This window comes from Mustelus asterias, chromosome 17 (assembly GCF_964213995.1).
Source record: "Mustelus asterias chromosome 17, sMusAst1.hap1.1, whole genome shotgun sequence".
NCBI lineage: Eukaryota > Metazoa > Chordata > Chondrichthyes > Carcharhiniformes > Triakidae > Mustelus > Mustelus asterias.
Genome location: NC_135817.1, coordinates 57,863,726 through 57,889,379, shown reverse-complemented (window position 1 = coordinate 57,889,379; position 25,654 = coordinate 57,863,726). Strand labels below are relative to the sequence as shown.

At 40.8% G+C, this 25,654-nt stretch overlaps 1 protein-coding gene across 5 annotated transcripts in view; it reads right to left on the bottom strand.

Annotated features, from left to right (window-relative positions):
- Positions 1-1,857: 1,857 nt before the first annotated feature.
- The window catches only part of hlcs (holocarboxylase synthetase (biotin-(proprionyl-CoA-carboxylase (ATP-hydrolysing)) ligase)), a 146,371-nt gene continuing 122,574 nt past the window's right edge, over positions 1,858-25,654 (bottom strand). For 3 of the 5 annotated variants that reach the window (XM_078232760.1, XM_078232759.1, XM_078232758.1), the window contains 5 exons: positions 23,379-23,446; positions 22,229-22,389; positions 17,304-17,418; positions 8,667-8,880; positions 3,394-4,942 (listed from right to left, as the gene is read on the bottom strand). In XM_078232760.1, coding sequence (XP_078088886.1) covers positions 4,768-4,942; positions 8,667-8,880; positions 17,304-17,418; positions 22,229-22,389; positions 23,379-23,446 — 733 coding nt within the window. In that variant the 3' untranslated portion in view covers positions 3,394-4,767. Of the gene's footprint in view, positions 1,885-2,530; positions 2,977-3,393; positions 4,943-8,666; positions 8,881-17,303; positions 17,419-22,228; positions 22,390-23,378; positions 23,447-25,654 lie in introns of those variants that run through there. The other 2 variants (XM_078232757.1, XM_078232756.1) reach the window with 2 other exon arrangements.

Below are 25,654 nucleotides of genomic sequence, written 5' to 3'. Positions count from 1 at the left end.
CAGTGACAAATGATGTGTTTCAATGTAAAACTCCTCGCTGTCAAGACAATGAGAGGTCATGCACACAGAAAAGAAGGAACCCATACAAAGAGGAAACAAAGTTATTCCCACAAGTTCCACCTGTGCACTGACTTGTCCACACTTCATTAGTTTCCATCTGTTAGAGATTCAGACAGGAAATGAAATAATAATGTATTTTCCATTGAAGAAAGCTGATATTACATTACAACCTTATCAGCATTTGTTTTTCATCAAGAAATTGTCAAAATAAAGATCATGAGAAGGCACATTTGCCTTTCCTAATTAGCTCATCTATTAGTACTACATTGCTTAAAATATTTCCAGTATTACATGTGGCCAGAATAATCTGGGGTTGCAATAGCCAATCATCTACTGGTGGATGTTTCTGAGCTAAAGCCTGAAATTTATCAGCAGTTTTTCAACAATTATCCACAGCAGGGTAGCACAGTGGTTGGCACTGCTGCCTCACAGCACCAGGGATCCGGATTTGATTCCCAGCCTGGGTCACTGTCTGTGTGGAGTCTGCATGTTCTCCCGGTGTCTGTGTGGGTTTCCTCCGGATGCTCCGGTTTCCTCCCACAGTCCAAAAGACATGCTGGTTAGGTGCACTGGCCATGCTAAATTTTCCCACAGTGTACCTGAACAGGCGCCGGAGAATGGCAAATAGGGGATTTCCACAGTAATTTTATTGCAGTGTTAATGTAAGCCTACTTATGACAATAACTGCTGTTAGAAAGGGAGTTCCAGGATTTTGATCCAGCAACAGTGAAGGAACGGCGATGTAATTCAAAGTCAGGATGGTGTGTGGCTTTGAAGGGAGCTTGCAGGTGGTGTCTCCATACATCTGCTGCCCTTGTCCTTCTAGATGGTAGAGGTCACAGGTTTGGAAGGTACAGTTGAAGGAACTGGCGAGTTGTTGCAGTGCATTTTGTATATGGTGCAAACTGCTGCCACTGTGTGTCAGTGGTGGAGGAAGCAAATGTTTATGGATGAGGATAGTGTGCTGAACAAGCAGACTGTTTTGTCTTGGATGGTGTTGAGCTCTTTGAATGTTATTGCCTGAACCAGGTGAAGAACATTCCACCACACCCTTCGTTTGTGCTTTGTAGATAACAGATAGGCTTTGGGATTCAGATGGCGAGCTATTTGCCACTGTCAGGAAACAGAGGTAGCTTTAAGTAATCTATATTTGTATTTGGGGGCATTAGAAATAAGGTACAAGTTTAAGCTTAATTTGTGTTTCTGTAGCTGTGTGCTGAGAAAGGGTTAAAACTTCAGACAGTTCATATGAAACAAAAGTAGCATGTCTGTGGGTTTTGGTTTAATTTCAAACTGTGCCTGCATTGTAATTAAACAGTTTACAACATAAAAGTAAACAGGGCTAAAGAAAAAGACTAGGCTGTTGTTTAACAACCAGGGTCCAAACTTTTAAACTGGACTCAGAAGCAGCTGGACAGGACCAGGAAGCTGCAAAAAACAGACTTCTCAAAAGAATACAAGAAACACCATAAACCACGAATTTAGGACAAAAAGAATGTCTCAGGAAGACATCTAAGTGTGGTGAACCATAGTTGGTTACCACTATGAGTACTGAACCATAGATGGTCGGCACTATGGGTATTTGTAGATATGTTACTGTTGTCACTGTTGGGGTTAGGGTTGGGCTGTTCTACCTGTTGATATTGTTCTGTGGTACACTCCAGTTGGCTCCGCCTACCTGGAGAAGTATAAAGGTCACTGCACTGCCTGGTGACCCTTTAGTCTGGGATTGTATTGTATATAGTGTGCTCCATTCTTGTTAGTAATAAAAGCCTTTATTTCCCGGGTACAATCTAGCCTCTCGAGTGATTTAATCGCGCATCACTAAGGTAAAGGAACAAAGAACAAGTAGTTGAACCAGGTCCTGTTGGGTGAAATTAAATAAAAAGCAGATTAAAAAGACAGCTGCAGTAACCAGATTTAAAGTGGGAAACCAGACAGAGGTAAATCAGAGGTTTGTGACATCTTAATACAGCCTATGAAGCAGCAGTGTTCCGTTGGCATGGTTGGGTACCTGAGAGTTTGTGTGGAAATTTGAATGCACGTGACAATCCTTGGCGGAGAAATACTGAAAGGTTAGATTTAAATCCTGGAAGTGGATCCTTGGTGAAGGCATCCAAGTGAAAATGCTGTTTGGAAGATGATTCTCCAACATGTTTTTTGAGAGTGGTGTTCGGGAACACTTGAGGGAGGTAGAGTTCCAATGACACCAGTTGATAAATGTGATAAGTATCTGGCGGGGATTTGATGAGATATTCACATAAGTTATATTGGGTAGCATCTGCCACTTGGTTTCAGAATGTGGTGTGTCTGAGCACAGTTGGCCTTTTACTTTACATGGACTGTGTGCTTACCTAAAACATTATAGTGCAAGATACATTTTGTAACTTGTGTTATCCTTTACATCTGTGAAGATAATGCTGGGGTGAAGGAGTATTGTATTATAGTCAATTTTTTCATGCTTAATAAATGTTTTATTCTTTTGTTAAAAGGCAATCCTGTAACTCTGTTCATCCATGTCTCTAAACAAAAAATTAAAAGTTACCATTTATCAAGCCAGCGTTCCATTCTGGGACCTGACTGTCCAGTAGTATCAGCTGGGATCATAACACCATAGAATTCCCAGCTGCTAACTGTCCTTGTAGTTACGTTATTATATAAAGGGCTAATCCATTTCATTTTATGGTCAGTGGTAACTCCAGAATGTTGATAGTCGGGGATTCCGAGATGGTAATGCCATCCAATATTAAGGAGAGATGGTTCGATTCTCTCTTGTTGGAGATGGTCATTGCCTCACACTGAAATGGACACTTATGGACAAGCCGGAATGTTGTCCAGTTCTTGCTATATATGGCCACCAGCTGCTTCAGTATTGGAGGAGTCAGGAATTGTTGGTCATTACAATACACCGAGAATCTATTATTAGAAATGAAATTTGTAACATAATAAAGACTTACAAAAACTAAAAGAAAATGTACAGAAAAATTAGGCTTGCCTACTCAATGAATATTTTCTGTGCCGGAATCAACATTTTCTTTTGGAAGCCAATGCTTACATGAGAAGCTTGGGCTTAGGTAAAGAAACCCAAACTGACAAGCTGCTGTTTCCCAACATGAATCATAACGTGAAACTTTTAGAGATGTTTCGGACTGACAGCAAAACCAGCCATTTATTGAGCATGCTGAATTTTGCAGTTTGTTATATCCCCACCAATGGAATTTACTGAAAATGGAAACCTGAGAGAAATGTTTTTTCATACGACTAAAGTCATTATATTTATTTTTGTATAAACATCAGAGACAAAGTAAACCATTAAGTTAACTCCTCCAGAAGTATTTTTCCTAATAAAATCAAGCTCTATTCAAACATTGCTTACAGCATGTTACATATATTAACAAACGAACCTCGATACAAAATGTAACCGTCTTGTAATATATTTGATTTTTTTCCTAGTAGCTGCCTTTTTTTTATTAGTTTACACAAGCTCTAAAATAGTGTGCCTTTACAGATGTACAGGAGTATTTCTAGGTCAGAAAACTCCAAATTAAAGCCCTAAATAAAGTTTTAACAAAAGTTTTTATGAAACCATGTACAGTTGTAAGTCATATGTAATAAATAAGGAAAGATATCAATAAGACTGATGTTTTATCTATTTCTTGGCCTTTACTATAAAAAGTCAGTACTATAAACACATGGGCAGAAAACAGCTGCTTCTCTATAGAACAAGCAGAGATTTATATATGAATGCACTGTATTCATCTACCTGCAGTAAGGAAAACACAACAGAGAAGAAATTGTGCTGCACCTGACTACAGATGTCAAATGAGCAGTAGTCTGCAGAAGTTGGCTTGAGGAGTCTCAGAAATTTGTGTTTGGGCCTCATTACATTGAATTAACAAACTGTGGTTGTTGGTTGGTATTCCAATCTGGCTCACTGGTCATGCCCAAGATGTACCAGCTTGTAAACTGCAAGCAGCCTTCAGGTAGCTTTAGGAGAGGTGAGTTAACTGGGAGGAGCACTAGCTCCATATCAAAGTTAAGCTGAGGGAAAAATTCTTCATCTACACCGCTGGCAATTCCTTTGAGGACTGGAAGTTAGATCATTGCAGAGCCAGAGAAATTAGTCAGTTTATTGAGCACAAACTGCATCGAGGTTTTGACCTATTTAAAAACTGGGGGCTCTGAAACCAGTATTAAGCCATCTTTAGCACACGCAGGCATTTTAATGCCTGTTCAAAGCAGTCACCAACAATGCCTGAATATCACCTGAATCAATGGGATTAGTATTGTCCTCATGTCTTTGGGACACTGGACATAGCCTGTGAAATTGAAATTCACCTCCAAGAAACAGGTGAAATGAGGCCAAATTTTGCCTCTCTTTATTTTTTAACAACCAATCAGGAAAACAGTAACTTCCATGTCTCTGGGGAGATTGCCTACAAATATCTTGATAAATTATTTCCCTGAAGATGTGCATCATTCACAAACATCAGCAATTCCATACCTTTCTTACAACAGAATAACTACTCACTTACCATGAATAATGCCATACAAGTCTGCTAGTTACTTGAAATTTTGTCATTGTAGGGAGGGAATAACAAAGCTTTGCAGAACAACAGAAACAAAGAAAAGGGCAAAAGGAAATCTATTCATATATTTATACCTTGTGCTGGGAAAACAAAACTTCCCCAAAACTTCAGCATGTTTCTAATGTTGCTTCGTGACAATGAGGTTACGAAGCATGTCGAATGAATTTCCATCAGGTTGCACTGTAACAATGTCATCATCACCCTCCAGCTGAACTTGAAGGAAGCCAGAATCATCCAAACCAACAACCCATGCTGCAGGACCATCCTCTTTCCACAGTCGCACCTGTGTGCCACTATCACAACAAAAAGCAATACAGTCACAAAAAGATGCTTTATATAAATACAGAGTACAAGAGAGTTTATGGCTATTCATTAACATTAGTTTAATGCATTAGTTTTAACCATATTTTAAAGAATTGAATAGGCTGCAATAGAGGTCAGATTTCTTTCAACACATCTAACCATTGGTATAAAAAAACAGCAATGATACATTTATGATACAGGTTTAGTATTAGTGTAAGCTAGCTTCTATTTAAATGTAATGATAGCATAAATCCAGAATTTGATCCTTACCTGACTCAAGTGAAAGGGAGTGTTTCATGTCATGCTATTTAGGCTGCACACTCTAATTCTCTCTCTAAACATCTCTGCCTCTACACCTTATCCCCTTGCTTAAAACCCACATCTTCAACCAGGCTTGTCTTCATCCCTTCTACTCACTTTATTCTTTGGCTAAATGCTGGTTTTTGTCATGCTCTATGAAGCACCTTAAGATATTTCTTGAATGTTAGAAGGTGTTATATAAATATAATCAGCTTTGTTCACTTAATAAAAGTAAGGTTATATGATGCAATTGAACTTAGCCTTTACTAGACTGCTTGATTTTAATTTGGAAACTTGGTAACAGACCAGTTAAAAACATATAGCTCCTGTAATTAAAAAAACACTGATTGATCAATCACACCTTATATACCAGCAAGTTCAAATTGCAAAATGCAGTGAAGTGCCTCCAATGGCACCAATCAAAGCCCTCGTTTTCAATCCAGGTAGCTCCAATGAGTCCAGATCAGCAACATATGTTATTTTGCACTGATTGGTGTTAAAAGACACTCAAACTGTGTTCTGGCAGTATTGGTGAAATCCAAGAGGATTTTTTTTTAAAACATAGAAAACTCTATTCTAATTTATTACTCACTAAGCTAGGTAACCATGACTGGAACAGAAAATGTTATTAAATGTCTTCTTTAGTGGCTAGCAATCAGGATATAAAATACATGAATGTTATCCAAAATAATTTTGAACCTGTAACTGGATGCCATTTTATCCTTCACAGAAACATTCAGGATAGTTTTGCAATTAACTTTTTTCTTGATTTGTAGAGATTAAATCCATGACGTTTAACATTTCTGTGCTGTTGATTTCATTGCCAATTGAAAGAGGATTGTAAATGCTGGTCTTTGACAGGAAGATAATAAACTATATGCATGCACAAGTTGATAAAAGAAATGTTCCCACGTGACCCTGTTGGTACAGCTTTTGTTTAATTTGGAACCAACCATAAGAAAAGAACAGGGAGGTTCAACTACCAGTCTATGTCAAATGAGCTAATCCGAGTCATGATAAAGATGAGGATGCTAACATTTTCCTTAGCAGTCTGGAGGAAGGGAGAAAAATAAACAGCCAATGTTCCTGCTCCTAATCCTTAAGCAATGATTTCAGCCTGAAGTTGTGCCAGTATGGACACTGGGTGAGGATAAATTCAAACTCAAAATTTGATGTCTGCAGAGGTTAAAGTAAGCTAACAATAATATTCAATGCCCAGGTTCAGAAATAAAGATTGAACAGTTGGATCAGGAGCCACAGAGCAGCAACCAGTTTCACTGTAACAGAGATGGGGAATAACTGGATGTTTTAAACAAACACAAAAGAAAAGGCAGGAAGTGAAAATAAAAGATGTGCAGCATTCTTGGTTAGTATCTCCAATCTAACTCGCGGCAGTACAGCAGAGATTTAACAGGTCAGTCTTGATGTATATTGTTGGTTTATAAATACTAACTACAATTTCATTGACTGAATTAATTCAGTTTCAAAATAAGGTGGTTCAGAGAGCACAACAAAAAAGAGAATAAATCATTTGGTGCTCATAGGTTCATTTATTCAGGCAGCTCATGACCCAAACGGTCATAAGAATTCATTTGGATGTAAATTTTTCAGCCTGCTAAATAGGCCAATCCACTAAACTGGTAGCTCTGCTATACCAAATGCAAATCAGAAAAATGTTCAAATATGCGTGCATCATTTCCCAGTCTTCACAAAAATTCTAAATGACACAGTTGCTACATATTACTTTCACAGAAGTTCCATTGTGCTCTGCACAGTACTTTGAAGACGGCATTGATTAAATCCTCCAGTTGAAGAAAAGCCCAACCAGCATACTATGTTGCTTGGCCCACAGATTTTCTGACCAGTCAGCTTATGCCGTAAGATTGCATCTGAATTTACTTGAAACATTATAGATGTTGGTAAATTTTCTTAAAATATGCAGAACATTTTTTTAAAAATGCACAAATTGAAACCAATGCTTTTTCCGAAAAAAAATACTTAAGAAACAAAAATGTTGCCAAGCTTTCTAAAATGCTAAGACAAGTAACCACCTCTCAATCTCTTCCTGGCATCTCTTGCCACTCAGTCTCAACCACTGGACTGAAATTCAATCCGAGAAAAAAAACAGTATTTTCTTTTCAGCTCTAACATCTGAATCATTCTCTGTTAATCCAAGTATTTACTTTGTGTGTGTGCACAGCCCAGTGCTGTGTCTCCAGCACTCCCTGTCCTTGGTTCCGAGTAAAACGCGCTGCCAAATCTTTCTTTGTTCAGGCAGCTTTTCAAAGTGGTCTTTGCAAATATTCTACTTGAACTGCAAAATCAGCCACCTTTTGTAGAGGACAAGAATTTACTTTTAATGATTTTGGAAGCACCTGCCTGCAGTGTGGTAGCACAATGCAAAGTCTCAATACACAGTTCTATAAAGTGACACATTGAGGGTTTGTGCTCAAGTCTCCCACTGAATCTCTGCTGCTAGTCCCAAGTTGCACTTGTGTACAGAACTGACAAACATGGAGTCAGGCCAATGGGAGGAGGGGAAAATGAGAAGGGCTCAACCCAGGAATCTAATTATGCAACTTTACAGCAATTGGTTTTAGTGCAGCATTGGTGAGAATATAGGAAGTTGTATGGAAAGGGAAGAAAATAACTTCCCTGGAGTTATCCTCACTCAGACACATGCCTGCAGCATCAGTATACTCCGATTCCACTTGCCAGAAATTTGAGTTATAAGCAAAGGTTAAAAAAGTTGACCTTGTTTGTTTTGGAAGAGACATCGAAACAACTTAAATGAAATCTTAAAGATAATTTATGAAAATAATTCACATTGAAGATCCAAGCCAATTACTTATGGCAAAAGCTTTGAGTATGAGGGGAACCAAACTTCAAAAAACTAAAGAATAAGCAGAAAGAATAAATGGGCTCAAGAGAGAATAAAGGTGCAAGAATGCTGCCACTTTAAAGTTGAAACAGTGTGGTTGTGTTGGCACAGACGTATAATGTGACAATCAGGATCCCAATCTGATTCTCTAATGCATTAAAGTCAAGCAGTTCTAAGACCAGCTGTAGATACCAAGTTTTACAAACCAAATTTTTGAAAGCAGACTGTCCCTGGAACTGAGCCTGTCATACACTCCTTGCAAAGGCATCAAGGCCTTCCTGATGGATTTTACAGTCAAAATAGATGTAATCTTCCTTTGATTCATGTTAGTCAGCTGCCAAAGGTATATTCACTATTAATAATTTAATCTTCATGTTCTTCCAACTCAACAGATAGCAGCAAGTCTCAGCATAAATAAAGCTTTAGGGAAGAAGATTACCTCTAATTGTTCCAATCATATTATTTACTTTGCAAGATATATTGCAACTGGATCCATTCTATATTTTTTTCTACTGTGACTTCTGTTTACTAACCTGTGCACCCATCGTTTATAGTAGAGTGGCAAAACTCCATTTGGCCCTTTGTTCTGGAAAATGCTAATCAGATTTTCAAGAATGGTGACTGTCCTAGCCGTCAGTAGGTCTATCTGAAGTGGCTGCAGATCTGTTCCATGCTCTTTGTTATGTTGCTGGATGATATCGTTGATGCAGATAGTTGGGTTGCTGTTACTTACATTGAACCCACAGCCTTTTAAAGAAAAGTTAACAAGGGTCACAGTTTGTATGAGAGAGAGTGACAAACATACGGAACATACTTGATTCTTAAAGAGAATGAACATCATTCAGCAACAGTTTTGGCTGGTCCAGTACCTTAAGATGCATATACTTGTAACATGTATGGGGAGGCAATGGCCTAGTGGTATTATCATTAGACTATCAATCCCAAAACTCAGCTAATGTTCTGGGGATCCGGGTTCAAATCCCGCCCCAACAATGGTGGAATTTGAACTCAATAAAAAAAAATCTGGAATTAAGAATCTACTGATGACCATGAAACCATTGTTAAACCCATCTGGTTCACTAATATCCTTTAGGGAACAAAATCTGCCGTCCTTACTTGGTCTGGCCGACATGTGATTCCAGAGCCACAGCAATGTGGTTGACTCTCAACTGGCCTCAGGCAACTACGGATGGGCAATAAATGCTGGCCAGCCAGCAGCGCCCATGTCCCACGAATGAATTAAAAGAAATTTCAGTCAATGTTATTGTTTCAAAGGTAAAAGAATTGTAAGGTCGTCCTAAGTAAAATATCAATAATTTTTATCAATCTGAACAGTATATTACAGGTCAATGAACACTGATGAAAGGCACGCTATACAGACAAAACATACCGTTCATAGAGAAGGAAACAAGGGAGTGCAGAATGTAGTGTTACAATCATAGCTAGGGTGTAGAGAAAGATCAACTTTCTGAAACATTGGGCGGGACTTCTTGGTCACATGCACCCCAAGACCAGAAATTCCTGCTCGAGGTCAATGAACTTCAAACGGTTCACCAAATTTTCTGTCCTGCCCACTACGATTCCCGCGGCAGGCAGGATGACAAAATTCCGCCCATTAACTCTGTTTCTCCTGTCACAGAAGCTGCCAGGCCTGCTAAGTATTCCCAGAATTGTCTGTTTTTACTTCAGATTTCCAGCATCTGCAGTATTTTGTATCAGTTTCCAGATCATCCAGTTGACAATTTAAAAGCTTGAAATAAAATGCTCATCCACTTCGGTCACTGGTTTTCTTGTTTCTATTACAAATACCCAGAGCAAAAAATCCTTTCATCAATGTGTTACAGTGGTAGATGGTTTCAATAACAATTCTGCAACACATTTATTTCATGCATTTATGGTCACAAAATCACATTTACACCATCAACTTTCTCTACTTTCTCAAAAGACTAAGGAAATTTGGCATGTCAGCTATGACTCTCACCAACATTTAGAGATGCACCATAGAAAGCATTCTTTCTGATTGTATCACAGCTTGGTATGGCTCCTGCACTGCCCAAGACCGCAAGAAACTACAAAAGGTCGTGAATGTAGCCCAATCCATCATGCAAACCAGCCTCCCATCCATTGACTGTCTACACTTCCCGCTGCCTTGGCAAAGCAGCCAACATAATTAAGGACCCCACACACCCCGGACATTCTCTCTTCCACCTTCTTCAGTCGGGAAAAAGATTCAAAAGTCTGAGGTCACGTACCAACCGACTCAAGAACAGCTTCTTCCCTGCTGCTGTCAGACTTTTGAATGGACTTACCTTGCATTAAGTTGATCTTTCTCTACACCCTAGCTATGACTGTAACACTACATTCTGCATACTCTCCTTTTCTTTTCTATAAACAGTATGTTTTGTCTGTATAGCACGCAAGAAACAATACTTTTTACTGTATGTTAATACATGTGACAATAATAAATCAAATCAACCTGTGTTTATTGCATAAAATTGACCAACCAGATTTACATTCACTGACTATATTATTATGTAGTAAAATAGCTTCAGTATTACTGTCATTTTCATTTGTTTTGAAGAAAATAGGCAACAAGGTTGGAGCTGGCAAGCAAGTGCTAGTGATCTACATCTAATCAGACATTGGGAGCATGTGGTGTTCTCCCCTGATGATTCTTTTCAATTATAAAAATTGGAAGCTACATTATTAACCCTCTTTTAATGAGCACAGCATTTGAGAGATTCACTTAGGATCTTCTGCTCTTTTTTATATTCTGTAGTGACGGCTACGAACCTTTGGCACATGTGCAAGGAGCAAAAGGTTTCACAGCAATCTCTCTGATCCCAATGCCATTCAACAATTCAGCGAACAAGAAGCTGATACAATCATAAAAAGGGCTGCTCTTTTGTTTGAACAGTAAGAAGTTTAACAACACCAGGTTAAAGTCCAACAGGTTTATTTGGTAGCAAAAGCCACACAAGCTTTCGGAGCTGCAAGCCCCTTCTTCAGGTGAGTGGGAATTCTGTTCACAAACAGAGCATATAAAGACACAAACTCAATTTACATGAATAATGGTTGGAATGCGAATACTTACAACTAATCAAGTCTTTAAGAAACAAAACAATGTGAGTGGAGAGAGCATCAAGACAGGCTAAAAAGATGTGTATTGTCTCCAGACAAGACAGCCAGTGAAACTCTGTGGGGGTTACAAATAGTGTGCCATGAACCCAATATCCCGGTTGAGGCCGTCCTCGTGTGTGCGGAACTTGGCTATCAGTTTCTGCTCAGCGACTCTGCGCCGTCGTGTGTCGCGAAGGCCGCCTTGGAGAACGCTTACCCGAATATCAGAGGCCGAATGCCCGTGACCGCTGAAGTGCTCCCCAACAGGAAGAGAACAGTCTTGCCTGGTGATTGTCGAGCGGTGTTCATTCATCCGTTGTCGCAGCGTCTGCATAGTTTCCCCAATGTACCATGCCTCGGGACATCCTTTCTTGCAGCGTATCAGGTAGACAACGTTGGCCGAGTTGCAAGAGTATGTACCGTGTACCTGGTGGATGGTGTTCTCAGGTGAGATGATGGCATCTGTGTCGATGATACGGCACGTCTTGCAGAGGTTGCTGTGGCAGGGTTGTGTGGTGTCATGGTCACTGTTCTCCTGAAGGCTGGGTAGTTTGCTGCGGACAATGGTCTGTTTGAGGTTGTGCGGTTGTTTGAAGGCAAGAAGTGGGAGTGTGGGGATGGCCTTGGCGAGATGTTCGTCTTCATCAATGACATGTTGAAGGCTCCGGAGGAGATGCCGTAGCTTCTCCGCTCCGGGGAAGTACTGGACAACGAAGGGTACTCTGTCCACTGTGTCCCATGTTTGTCTTCTGAGGAGGTTGGTGCGGTTTTTCGCTGTGGCGCGTTGGAACTGTTGATCAATGAGTCGAGCGCCATATCCTGTTCTTATGAGGGCATCTTTCAGCGTCTGGAGGTGTCTGTTGCGATCCGACCAAAGAACACACCCGTCAACTCAACACTCTGATCAAGACCTTTGATCCGGACCTTCAGAACACCCTCCGTGCTCTCATCCCACGTACTCCCCGCGTTGGAGATCTCTACTGCCTCCCGAAGATACACAAGGCAAACACACCCGGCCGTCCCATCGTATCGGGCAATGGGACCCTGTGCGAGAACCTCTCCGGCTATGTCGAGGGCATCCTGAAACCCATTGTACAAAGAACCCCCAGCTTTTGTCGCGACACGACGGACTTCCTACAGAAACTCGGCACACATGGAGCAGTTGAACCAGGAGCACTCCTCGTCACAATGGATGTCTCGGCACTCTACACCAGCATCCCCCATGACGATGGCATTGCTGCAACGGCCTCAGTGCTCAGCGCCAACAACTGCCAGTTTCCAGATGCAATTTTACATCTCATCCGCTTCATCCTGGACCACAATATCTTCACCTTCAACAACCAGTTCTTCATCCAGACACACGGAACAGCCATGGGGACCAAATTCCCACCTCAATATGCCAACATCTTCATGCACAGGTTCGAACAAGACTTCTTCACCGCACGGGACCTTCAACCGATGCTATACACTAGATACATCGATGACATTTTCTTCCTTTGGACTCATGTTGAACAATCACTGAAACAACTCTATGATGACATCAACAAGTTCCATCCCACCATCAGACTCACCATAGACTACTCTCCGGAATCGGTTGCATTCTTGGACACACGCATCTCCATTAAGGACGGTCACCTCAGCACCTCACTGTACCGCAAGCCCACGGATAACCTCACGATGCTCCACTTCTCCGGCTTCCACCCTAAACACGTTAAAGAAGCCATCCCCTACGGACAAGCCCTCCGTATACACAGGATCTGCTCGGATGAGGAGGATCGCAACAGACACCTCCAGACGCTGAAAGATGCCCTCATAAGAACAGGATATGGCGATCGACTCATTGATCAACAGTTCCAACGCGCCACAGCGAAAAACCGCACCGACCTCCTCAGAAGACAAACACGGGACACGGTGGACAGAGTACCCTTCGTTGTCCAGTACTTCCCCAGAGCGGAGAAGCTATGGCATCTCCTCCGGAGCCTTCAACATGTCATTGATGAAGACGAACATCTCGCCAAGGCCATCCCCACACCCCCACTTCTTGCCTTCAAACAACCGCACGACCTCAAACAGACCACTGTCCGCAGCAAACTACCCAGCCTTCAGGAGAACAGTGACCATGACACCACACAACCCTGCCACAGCAACCTCTGCAAGACGTGCCGGATCATCAACACAGATGCCATCATCTCACGTGAGAACACCATCCACCAGGTACACGGTACATACTCTTGCAACTCGGCCAACGTTGTCTACCTGATACGCTGCAAGAAAGGATGTCCCGAGGCATGGTACATTGGGGAAACTATGCAGACGCTGCGACAACGGATGAATGAACACCGCTCGACAATCACCAGGCAAGACTGTTCTCTTCCTGTTGGGGAGCACTTCAGCGGTCACGGGCATTCGGCCTCTGATATTCGGGTAAGCGTTCTCCAAGGCGGCCTTCGCGACACACGACGGCGCAGAGTCGCTGAGCAGAAACTGATAGCCAAGTTCCGCACACACGAGGACGGCCTCAACCGGGATATTGGGTTCATGGCACACTATTTGTAACCCCCACAGAGTTTCACTGGCTGTCTTGTCTGGAGACAATACACATCTTTTTAGCCTGTCTTGATGCTCTCTCCACTCACATTGTTTTGTTTCTTAAAGACTTGATTAGTTGTAAGTATTCGCATTCCAACCATTATTCATGTAAATTGAGTTTGTGTCTTTATATGCTCTGTTTGTGAACAGAATTCCCACTCACCTGAAGAAGGGGCTTGCAGCTCCGAAAGCTTGTGTGGCTTTTGCTACCAAATAAACCTGTTGGACTTTAACCTGGTGTTGTTAAACTTCTTACTGTGTTTACCCCAGTCCAACGCCGGCATCTCCACATCATGACTTTTGTTTGAAACCAGCATGGTCGAGATCTAATAGAAAATTTGTTACATGCCAAACATGTGTTTTTAATATTTGAACTCACTTACAAAACAGGCAGGTACCATCAAATTACTTGTGCAATAAACTTTGAATTTGAATGAATCAGTTTTAAATTATTCTAATCTAATTGTCCAAATTTCAGTAAGCTATGGTGAGTGAAGCCAAAATCAAATCGAGTCAAACCAGTACTACATGCATGATAACAGAAACAAATGTACACTTTAGAATTTGTCCTACGAAAAGAAAAAAGCAAAAATAACACAATAGAAACATGAGATAAATTTTTGCACTAAACAATTTTGGACAAGAAATATTTTGCTGGTTGTTGAGTATGAAAGTAGTAGACACTTTTGAGGCTGAGTTAGTGGGTGTGGAATTTGGTGATGGGGTGAAAAAATAATTAGACAACACAACAAAAAACCTGGCAGGTTAAAGATGCTAAATTGTTTCCATTTGAATGTAGGAATTACGGGGCCTGATAACTCCCATCTCTTTTGAGATGCAAACTCTCAATTGGCTTTGGTGGGATTCAACTATTCAGCCAAGGAGTTCTTTTTTCCTCTTATGACCTCCTTTTAGAACAAGTAAAGGGAAATAGAACTGTTTGAAGAAAAGTCAAAAATATAATCAATCACTTGATCAGTAAAGAATTATCAGTCTGGCCCCTCGCCTTTGTGCATGGTCTTGCTCAGGATTAGATGATTCAGAGGTATGCAAAACCTTCCAAATTTGGGCGGGGTGGGGGGGCAGTGGTATTTATGGAATTGGTTCATAAGTTCCAGGATATAATTGAGGAAATAAAGTGTTTTCTGCTATCTACATATACATTACAACATGATCCAAAATAAAAATTGCTTCTCACATTTCCTCTACGAATCAAATGATGCATTGGTTTTAATTTTCCAAAATTCCCTAGATTTCGGAAGGTTACATTAGATTGGAAGATAGAAAATGTAACTTCTTTATTCAAAAAGGGAGGGAGACTGAAAGCAGGAAACTACAGGTCAGTTAGCCCAACATCTGTCATAGGAAAGATGTTATAGTAGGGCACTTGGAAAAAGTTAAGGCAATCAGACAGAGTCAACACGGTTTTGCAAAAGTGAAATTGTACGTGACCTATTGGGAGTTCTTTGAAGGAATCACATGTGCTGTGGATAAGAGGGAACCAGCGGATGTTTAGGTTTCCAGAAAACACATTTTATAAGTGCCACATCAAAAGTTATTGTGAAAAATAAAAGCTCATGGTGTAGGGGGTAATATATTGGCATAGATTGAAAAATGGCTAGCTAACAGGAAACAGAGTGGGCATAAATGGATCATTTTCTGGTTGACAGAATGTGGCAAGTGGTGTGCTACAGGCATCAGTGCAGGGACCTCAACTTTTTAGAATTTATTTAAGTGACTTGGATGAAGGGACTGAGGTACGGTTGCAAAATTTGCTGATGACACAAAGATAGGTAGGAATGCAAGATAGGATGTAAGGAGGCTATAAAGGGACCTAGGTTAAGTGAATGGGCAGAACTCTGGTAAATGGAGTATAGTGTGGGCAAATGTGAAATTGTCCATTTTGGCAGGAAGAATAAAAAAAACTTATTATCGAAATGGTGAGAGATCGCAGAATCTGAGGTGTAGCTAGTGAATCACGAAAGGCTAGTCTACAAGTAAAACAAATAATTAGGAAAGCGAATAGAATGTTATTGCTTAATGTGAGCGGAATTGAAAAGTAGGGAGGTTATGCTTCAGTTGTACAGGGTATTGATGGCACCACAAATGGAATTTTGTGTAGAGTACTGGTCTCCTTATTTAAGGAAAAATGTTATGAGAAACTTTACTCGACTAATACCAGAAAAGGGTAGGTTGTCTGACGAGGAAAGGTGGGGCAGGTTGGGTTTGTATCCACTGGAGTTTAGTAGAGTAAGAGGCAACTTGATTGAAACCTTTAAGAACCTGAGGGGTACTGACAGGGTGGATGTGGAGTGGATGTTTCCCTTTGTTGGAAAATCTAGAACTAGGGGTCACTGTTTAAACATAAAAGGTCACTCATTTAAGATGGAGATGAGGAGAAATTTCTTTCTCTCAGCGGATCGGGAGTCTGTGGAACTCTTCTTCAAAGATCAGTGGAAGCAGAACCTTTGAATAGTTTTACAGCAGAGCTAGTTAGATTCTTGATTAACATGGCAGTGAAAGGTTAGCGGAGATAGGCAGGAATGTGGAATGAAGTTACAATCAGATCAGCCATGATCTAATTGAATGGCAGAGCAGGCTTGAGGGGCCGAGTGGCTTACTCTCGCTCTGAATGCATTTGTTCGTATGTATATGCTGACCGATGCAGCACTCGGTGTTTTAGTTAGGGGAACAGATCTATGACACAAGCTACCGTGCTAGGTCACATTACAACACTTCTTCAGATGGAACAGACTCATTGTGATTCTGCAGTGTAATCTCATAGTGAAGTGGATCAGGGCTTAAACATTATAGCTCCTTAGAAAACCAGAAAAAATACTCCATTAACTCAAAACTATTAGCCACATCCCCCTAAGAAAAGCAACCAAAAAATTACAAAATTCAACACATTAAACTAACACATGGACTTGCACAACATAGAATTCACTTGACCTAGAAATGCAGTGAGATTGAAAATCAAACTAACAGTAGCTGATTATATTATTTACTGGGGAGAGATGGTAGAGATCATGCATGAAGAATTCACAAACGATATACAATAACATTAATTTTCAGTTGCCATCAATGCACAATTATTTGTGTAAGAAAGATCTGATCTCATGATGAGCAAGGATGGGAGCGAAACGGTTCCCAGTTGTAACTAGGTAATTGTACAACTTGTGTTTCATTTGTTTTGCATGAATCCAAAAAACGTATATCATATGTTCACATTTGTCCTGTAGGAATATCCCACATTTGAATCATTAATTCAATGATACAAATTCATTAAGAACCAAAAACATTTGAAACATCATTAAAAGTTATAAAATACTTAATATTTTTAAGATAAAAGATTAACAATGAAAGTTCTTGGAAGCATGCACTCTTTACTTTCCATCCCCTTTTAACTTTATTGGACATGAATTTCTGAAACATTTAATATCTAGGCATTTAATGCATACCAATAAGTATGTGAAAAGTTGCTCCCATCAAAGTAGAATTAACCAGGACACCACCCAGCTTCATGAGATCACTGTAGTAAATATCATTTGGCCACTTAAGCCTCAGATCAATGTCCTGAAGAGAAAAGCAAGTGCATATTACATTACATTATTATTCTTTCATTTTATAAATAACGAAGAAACTATTCAGAAAGAAAATGCAGAAAGAATTCAAGAAATTCTTAATCGCTTGCCCTTGGTGAATCATAAAGAATAATTTAATCTCAGATTGCTGATGAAACCTTCAATCACAGGGTTCAGTTAAGCATCTGAATTCAGAGATCACTTTTCCTAGGTTTCACTCTAAGTGAAATGACTAAGTTTTAATTTGTAGCATTTCTTTTGTTTCATTGCAGTCACAGATTTTTCCAAGTACTTCACCCGATGCGAAGCACTCAGACCTTTCTGAAGAATGTGACATGGTGCAACAGTTATAAATTCCTGTTGTTATGGAGGGCCACAGTACCCGAGGGATTATTAGTTCTGTAATGCAGGATCTAGAGCATCACAAGGATAATTTTGACAGTGAAATAACAGAATAATTCACTACAGGAGAAATAAAAGGCAAAATAATATTTTTCTAAAAAGGAACTAGGGCTTTCATTTCAGAGTAAAGAGAGTTGAGTGGTGTTGAATTTTTCAGCACCACAATACATATTTAACTCAACTATTCCACCTCATGACATAACTTTCCTTCTTTCCCCATCTTCATCTATCCAGAAAACAGCTGCAGGAAATATAGGACTATGATGGATATCTGATCACCTTAAGCAGCATTATACTGTACTGTACTTTGCAGCGGCAAAGTACTTCAAGTACAGTTTTTGTTCTGCTCGCAAAAGGTAAAAATGCTGTTGTTACAGCTTGAGTGACTAATTTTCATCTATAGGCAAGAAGCAATTAGTTTCTAAGTTGCAAAATATTTGCTACAACCTTCGATGTCTTGCTTTTTCTTTCTATTTGTCTCACCTTTTTCTTTGTTAGGCTTCTTTTCTCGTAGATTATTAGAATATTAGAACTGGAACATAGCATATGCCATGAGTTTCATGGTGGCATGGTATGAACAGTAACTATCGTTAAATCTAAATATGTTGGCACATTATCATTCTGATATAAATCAAGGTTTGCTTATGTACGATAAAACACAAAGAATGAAAAAAGGTCATCCAAGTCATCTATAAATGGCAAGATATCAAATTCCAACAATATTCTGGGCCAAAATATACCTGGACCAAAATATTTCAAAATCTTTATAAAGAATGCATGACCTTCTCTTTAAAAAAAAATAGAACTTCTGTAGAATTCAAAGCAACACGTTCATGGCTGATTGGATCCACCTCATGCCAGTTTAATGGAATGAAGTTGCATTCACCTGCTGCATGATATAAGTGAATTATGTTTTGAAAGAAGTGACTTGTCTAAAGAAATGTCAAGAGATTGGGTTTGAGTTGATTGCCATGGGTTTCTAACATTGTTCAATGCCAAGCAAAATCGTTAACTAAAACTGACAGTGGAAACTGCTGTAGTCGATATGAGTTTAGCGATTTATCATTTATGTATTTGAGTCAAATTATTGCCTACTAGCCACTTCTATGCAAGGGTTTGCAAGGCAGGTTCTGGTAACCTCTTCAAGCATTATTGTACAATAGCATTGCAGTTGATCAGAGAAGGCTATCTGCACTCTTCAGTATAAATGCCCTCACCTCAGAGCACCAACTTCCTGACATGTTCTCAAAAAGTAGATTCATGGAAATGCTAGAGAAATTGAGCTGCTTTCAGTGGCATTAATACGGGCAGCCAATTCTTCTAAATTTCTAATAAGAGCAACTGGGTCTCCATGTTGCACTGTGGAAAAGTATCAATATACACTCATTTTAAAAGCACAAGTAGAGAAGTGACAGCAGAGAAACAATATTAGAAACGCATCTGTTGGTGGGCAAAGTCACGTAGTGGAGATTACAAAGGTGGTTAAGATATATAAACCACAGTTTTCAGTCTGAAAATGCATACAAGTTACACTAAAAAAAATATTCTTCATTAAATCTCAAAATCAATGGACCAAATCACGACATTTTAATGATACTGCAACCGTAACTGGCTTGTGAACGTGAGTTATCAGATCCATTTTGTCAAGTGGGAGTTCTCCTTAGCATGTGACATACTGGTATACTCTTCTAACCTCTCTTCAGAAATCCAGAAATACCAGTCACCTCTTCACTTACAAGAAACTGTCTCCAAATAACCTCAGGTGGTGGCGGCACAGTGGTTAGCACTGCTGCCTCACAGCGCCAGGGACCCGGGTTTGATTCCAGCCTTGTAAGCTGCATGTTCTCCTCTCATGGCTTTCCTCCGGATGCTCCGGTTTCCTCCCACAGTCAAAGATGTGCAGGTTAGGTGGATAGCCATAGTAAATGGGCAGGATTACGGGAGGGGGCTGGATAGATGCCTTTTCAGAAAGTGGATGCAGAATCAATGGGCTGAAAGGCTCCTTCTTCACAGTAAGGATTGTAAGCTCTAGTACAAACATTAACTCCATCAAACTAGCGAGAATTGAATCTATGATGTTCCCATGTTTTTGTTTCAAATCAGAAAGGGCAAGCATGAAGAGCTGTTCAGAAAATCAAATGGCTATTCGGCTATGTGAATGGAAGCAGAAGTGGAGCATCGATTGAGTTCATGAATCCCAGTTTAAAAATCTCTTCAGCAATAGAACAGGTTCTGACACAAATAATCTTTCCATACTAAGTGGGGCGGTTAGCTTAACGTCTGTAGTTGGGAAAATGCTGGAATCCATCATTAAATAAGAAATAGCAGGCCATCTGGATAAGAATGGTTTGATTAAGCAGACGCAGCAAGGATTCATGAGGGGAAAGTCGTGCTTGACGAACTTGTTGGATTTTTATGAAGATGTGACTAGTGCGGTTGACGGAGGGGAACCGGTGGATGCGGTGTTTTTGGATTTCCAAAAGGCGTTTGATAAGGTGCCTCACAAAAGGTTGCTGAAGATTGGGTCACACGGAGTTGGGGTTAGGGTGTTAGCATGGATTGGGGATTGGCTATCTGACAGGAAGCAGAGAGTCGGAATAAATGGGTGCTTTTCTGGTTGGCGGATGGTAACTAGTGGCGTGCCGCAGGGATCGGTACTGGGGCCTCAACTATTTACCATTTATATAGACAATCTGGAGGAGAGGACTGAGTGTAGGGTAACAATGTTTGCAGACGACACAAAGATAAGTGGAAAAGTGAATCGTGTGGAGGGCGTAGAAGGTCTGCAGAGAAATTTGGACAGGCTGAGTGAGTGGGCGAGGATCTGGCAGATGGAGTATAACGTTAACAAATGTGAGGTTATTCACTTTGGAAGAAATAATAGCAAATCGGATTATCCAAATGGAAAGAAATTACAACATGCTGCTGTGCAGAGGGACCTGGGGGTCCTTGTGCATGAGACGCAAAAACCCAGTCTGCAGGTGCAACAGGTGATCAAGAAGGCAAATGGGATGTTGGCCTATATCGCAAGGGGGATAGAATATAAAAGCAGAGAAGTCTTGCTGCATCTGTACAGGGCATTGGTGAGGCCGCAGCTGGAATACTGTGTACAGTATTGGTCCCCTTATTTGCGGAAGGATATATTGGCCTTGGAGGGAATGCAGAGAAGGTTCACCAGGTTGATACCAGAGATGAGGGGTGTTGATTATGAGGAGAGACTGGGCAGATTGGGTTTGTATTCGTTGGAATTTAGAAGGCTGAGGGGGGATCTTATAGAGACCTATAAGATAATGAAGGGGCTGGATAGGGTAGAGATGGAGAGATTCTTTCCACTTAGAAAGGAAACTAGAACTAGAGGGCACAGCCTCAAAATAAAGGGGGGTCAGTTTAGGACAGAGTTGAGGAGGAACTTCTTCTCTCAGAGGGTGGTGAATCTCTGGAATTCTCTGCCCACTGAAGTGGTGGAGGCTACCTCGTTGAATATGTTTAAATCACGGATAGATGGATTCCTGATCGGTAAGGGAATTAGGGGTTCTAGAGATCAGGCGGGTAAGTGGAACTGATCCACTTCAGATCAGCCATGATCTTATTGAATGGCAGGGCAGGCTCGAGGGGCTAGATGGCCTACTCCTGCTCCTATTTCTTATGTTCTTATGTTCAACATATTTCAGTTTCTTGCCTGACGCTTTTTATGTGAACAGGTGACTTATAATCACCTACCAATAAGACCAGCTAGTGCAAGAAGAAATTGTCACTCTCATCATTGCAGCATGCAGAGGCTGGAACTCCAGTCTCCCACTCACCAGGGCATAGGAGAGAGGACGGGGGAGGTTGATTTACTTCTTCAGTTGCTCCTCTCCCATGCATTCTATATTTCCATTTCCTCTCCCAATCTCCTCTTACTTTTCTCTATTTCCTACTCCTCACCCAATTCTTTTCCTTATCCCCACATCCTCTCCTCCCTCATCTGCCATTTCCCACACTCTCCCTTCCAACTTCCCCACCTCCCTGATGATCTTCTTTCGTTCCATTCCTCACCTGCTTTCACATCCCCAACATTCTGCCTTTCTTCCTTCTCCTCCAGTTCCCATCCCCAAATCACTCCTTTCACCTTTCTCTCCCTTCTTCACTCCCTCCTTCCTCTCTTCTCCTCCCCACCACACATCTACTCCTCCCGCCCTATTCCCTTTCATCATCTCTCCTATGTCCTTCCTTCATCATCCATCAGCCTCTTTCCCTCCCCTCCTTTTTCCCCAATTCTATCAGCCCCTTCCCTCTAACCCTACTTGACCTCAACATTGCACCTGGTTTTGACTCACAAGTAAAACAGCATTAGAGATCACCGAGTAAAATAACTAAACATGAAATCTCTATATTATAAAAAAATACAATCAACAGACCTCATATCCTGGCATGGAAACCACAGACTCCACTGCAGCCAAAGCCACTAGGTGCTGTACAAATGAAATGTTCTGTCCAAGCTGAGAGTGGATTGAAATCCTAATGTGTAAAGTGAACGTAGCACAGCCTACAGGACTAAGCCATGTATTGCCCCCACGACCTGAAATTAAATAAAAATGGATAATCAAAAATAGTTAAAAGACAGACCTTGTTAATGGAACCACAATAATAAAAATAGTACATTCAGAATTGTCCTTTCACTTCTGTGATCCTAGTTTACATCCATTCCAAAAATGACAGAATGAAACTCTTTTTTCTAGCTATAAGCATCCTGTATGTCAGCTTTGGCCTTTTTGGTAACACTCTTTGCCTCCAAGTTAGAAGGTTGTATGTTCGAGCCCAACTCCAAAGATTGAGCACAAAATCTGGGCTGATACTTCAGTGTGATACTAAGACAGTGCTGCACAGTTGAAGGAGCAGTTTTTCAGAAGATTTCTTAAACAAATTTAAACTTAAATCTGTCTGGTCTCCTCAATTGGACATAAAAATGCAAGCAGAAACTTTATGGACTTCATAGAAGCATACGCATTGAATCAGGAAATTATATCACATAGGTTAAAGTATGTTATAGTTTACGTCCAATTTAATTTCCATAATCATGTATGTGTTTGTGATTGCAGGTGTCACATATAGAACCCAAATGCTACAACTGTGCCGCAAATAAATTAAGACCACTCGAAGTTGTAACTATTACTAATCATACAGAAGTATTAGTCCCACTCCTCCACTATTGCCCTTTGAGTATATATCCAACTCCCTTTTGAAAGTTATCAATGAATCAGCATCACCACCATTTCATGAAGTGCATTCCAGATCAAAGCACTCATTTCATTTCAAAAATCATTACTTTTAAGGTCCAATTACCAATTCCTTAAAATTGTGCCCTCTGGTTATTGGCCATCATCCCAGTAGAAACAGCTTGTATTTACTTTCTCTATCAAAACACTGCTATTAACTCTTCGTTTAACTTTCTCTGCTCTAAGGAGAAATATCCTGGTTAAACTATACCGAGACTTCAGCTTGTGCATGACTTCAGAAAGAAGGATTATTCTGAAGGTGCGGAAGGAGGAGGAATGGAAAATTACTGACCTTTGCCTTGTGTTTGTCGAATTGCAATGGCAATTAACCCTACTTCCTCTGGCAACCGAAGCATCAACCTGTGAATTATTGGAAAGGTGGTCAACTGAAACAGAGAACAGATAATTGGAAACTCACTGTAACTAGAAAAGTATCTAGCAATTTTAACCTACAGTGGGTGAAAATCTTTTGGGATTATGGTTAAATTTTGCAAAGTCAACACTTAACAAAATGACAATTACATTTTAACGGTATCTTCAATTTCAAAACACTTACCAACTCAATTCTGGTCAAAAACATTGCTTCATTTGTTAGTAGCATAGTACAGAGTAATAAATGTGGAATCACATCATGACAACGAACCTTCTTACTTAAAAACTCATCAACTTATCAACAGGCATAGGGACTCATTGTTGGCAAAATACATCTATTAAAACAAAAGATTTTACCACAATATATCTACTGGAAAAACAGAAAAAAATGCTGAATTTCAAGGCTCCAGTCAAATTTTACATCTGGAGAGTCTAATGAGCAAAGGAATGCTGTGTTGTCCAAGATGCCGCCTATCTTCACCTCCAACCATAATTGCAAGGAGCCCATAGATTTTTTTGCCACTAAGATCTTGACCATCCAATCAGCTGCCTCTGCTACTTCCTTCCCTCCCACGAGCCCACTGGACTAAAACCTTTCTCTAACACTTCCCCCTGCCCTACCCCTTAACTTGCATCTTTCTCTGATTTCTCTCCCACCTCCCCTCAACCCTCTGATCTTATCTTGTCCATGAGATCCACCATCTACTCCCACTTCTCTATTCCCACTAACTGACCACCCAACCACCATTAGCCGATATTGTCAACGGTTCTCTCTTCAGGTGTTATCCCTTTCTCCTTTAAATTTGATGTTAGCACTCTTCTTCCCAAAAGAACCAACTATTGACCCACTGTCCAAGCTCCCTTTCTTCTCTGAGGTCCTAGAATGTGTTGTCATTTCCCAGATGCATGCTCACCTTTCTCAGAACTCTATGTCTGAAGTACTCCAATCAGCTTCCGACCCTGCCATAGTACTGAAGCAACTCAAGTCTAAGTCACTATGACATCCTGCGTAACTGGCATGGGCAACCTTTCTCTCCTAGTCCTTTCATGCCTGTCTGCAGTCTTTGACATGGTTAACAACACTATCCTCCTCCAGTACCCCTCAATTGTTGTCCAGATAGGTGGGACTGTTCTCACCTGGTTCCATTCTTGTCTATCTAATCGTATCCAGAGAATACGATTAGATAGACAAGAATGGAACCAGTCCCACCCGTCTCTTCCTGTTTCCGCAACATAACCTCTGATGTCCCCAGGGACCCATTCTTTCTCCGCACCTATTTTTTATCTACATGTTGTCCCTTATTGACATCATCCAAAAATATAACGTTATATCTCACGTGTACACTGACAACACCAGCAATACCTCACCACCATTTCTCTCCATTCCTCCACTATTGCTAAATCACAGACTGGTTTGCCAGTATCCAATACTGGATGAGCAGAAATTTCCTCCAATTAAACATTAGGAAGACTGATGCCATTGTTTGCAATCCCTGCTGCAAAACCTGTTCCCTAGCTATTGATTCCATCTCTTTCCCCAGCAACAAGGGCATCACGGTGGCACAGTGCTTAGCACAGCTGCCTCACAGCACCCAGGGACCTGGGTTCAACTCCAGTCTTAGGTCACTGTCTGAGTTTGCACATTCTCCCCGTGTCTGCATGGGTTTCCTCCGGGTGCTTCAGTTTCCTCCCACAGTCCAAAGACGTGCAGGTTAGATGGATTGGTCATGCTAAATTGCCCCTTAGTGTCCAAAAGATATGCAGGTTCGATGGATTAGCCATGGTAAATGTGTGGGCTCATGGGGATAGGGCGGGGGAGAGATACTCTGTCAGAGTCAGTTCTGATTTGATGGGCCGAATGGCCTCCTTCTGCACTGCAGGGATTCTATGAACAGAACATTGTATAAATCAGAATGTGAGCGTCATATCTGACCCCGACATGAAATTCCTACCATGTGTCTCCTCCATCGCTAAAACCACCTATTTGTACCTGCATATTGTCATCACACTTCACCCTGTCTCAATTCATTTCCTGCTGAAATTCTTGTTTATGCCTCTATTGTCTCTATACATGACCATTCAAAGGAAGCCCTAGCTGGTCTATCTTCTATAAACCTGAGGCCAGCCAAAACTCTGCTGCATGTGTCTTAACTCAGACCAAGTTGCATTCACCTATCATCACTGTGTTCACTAACC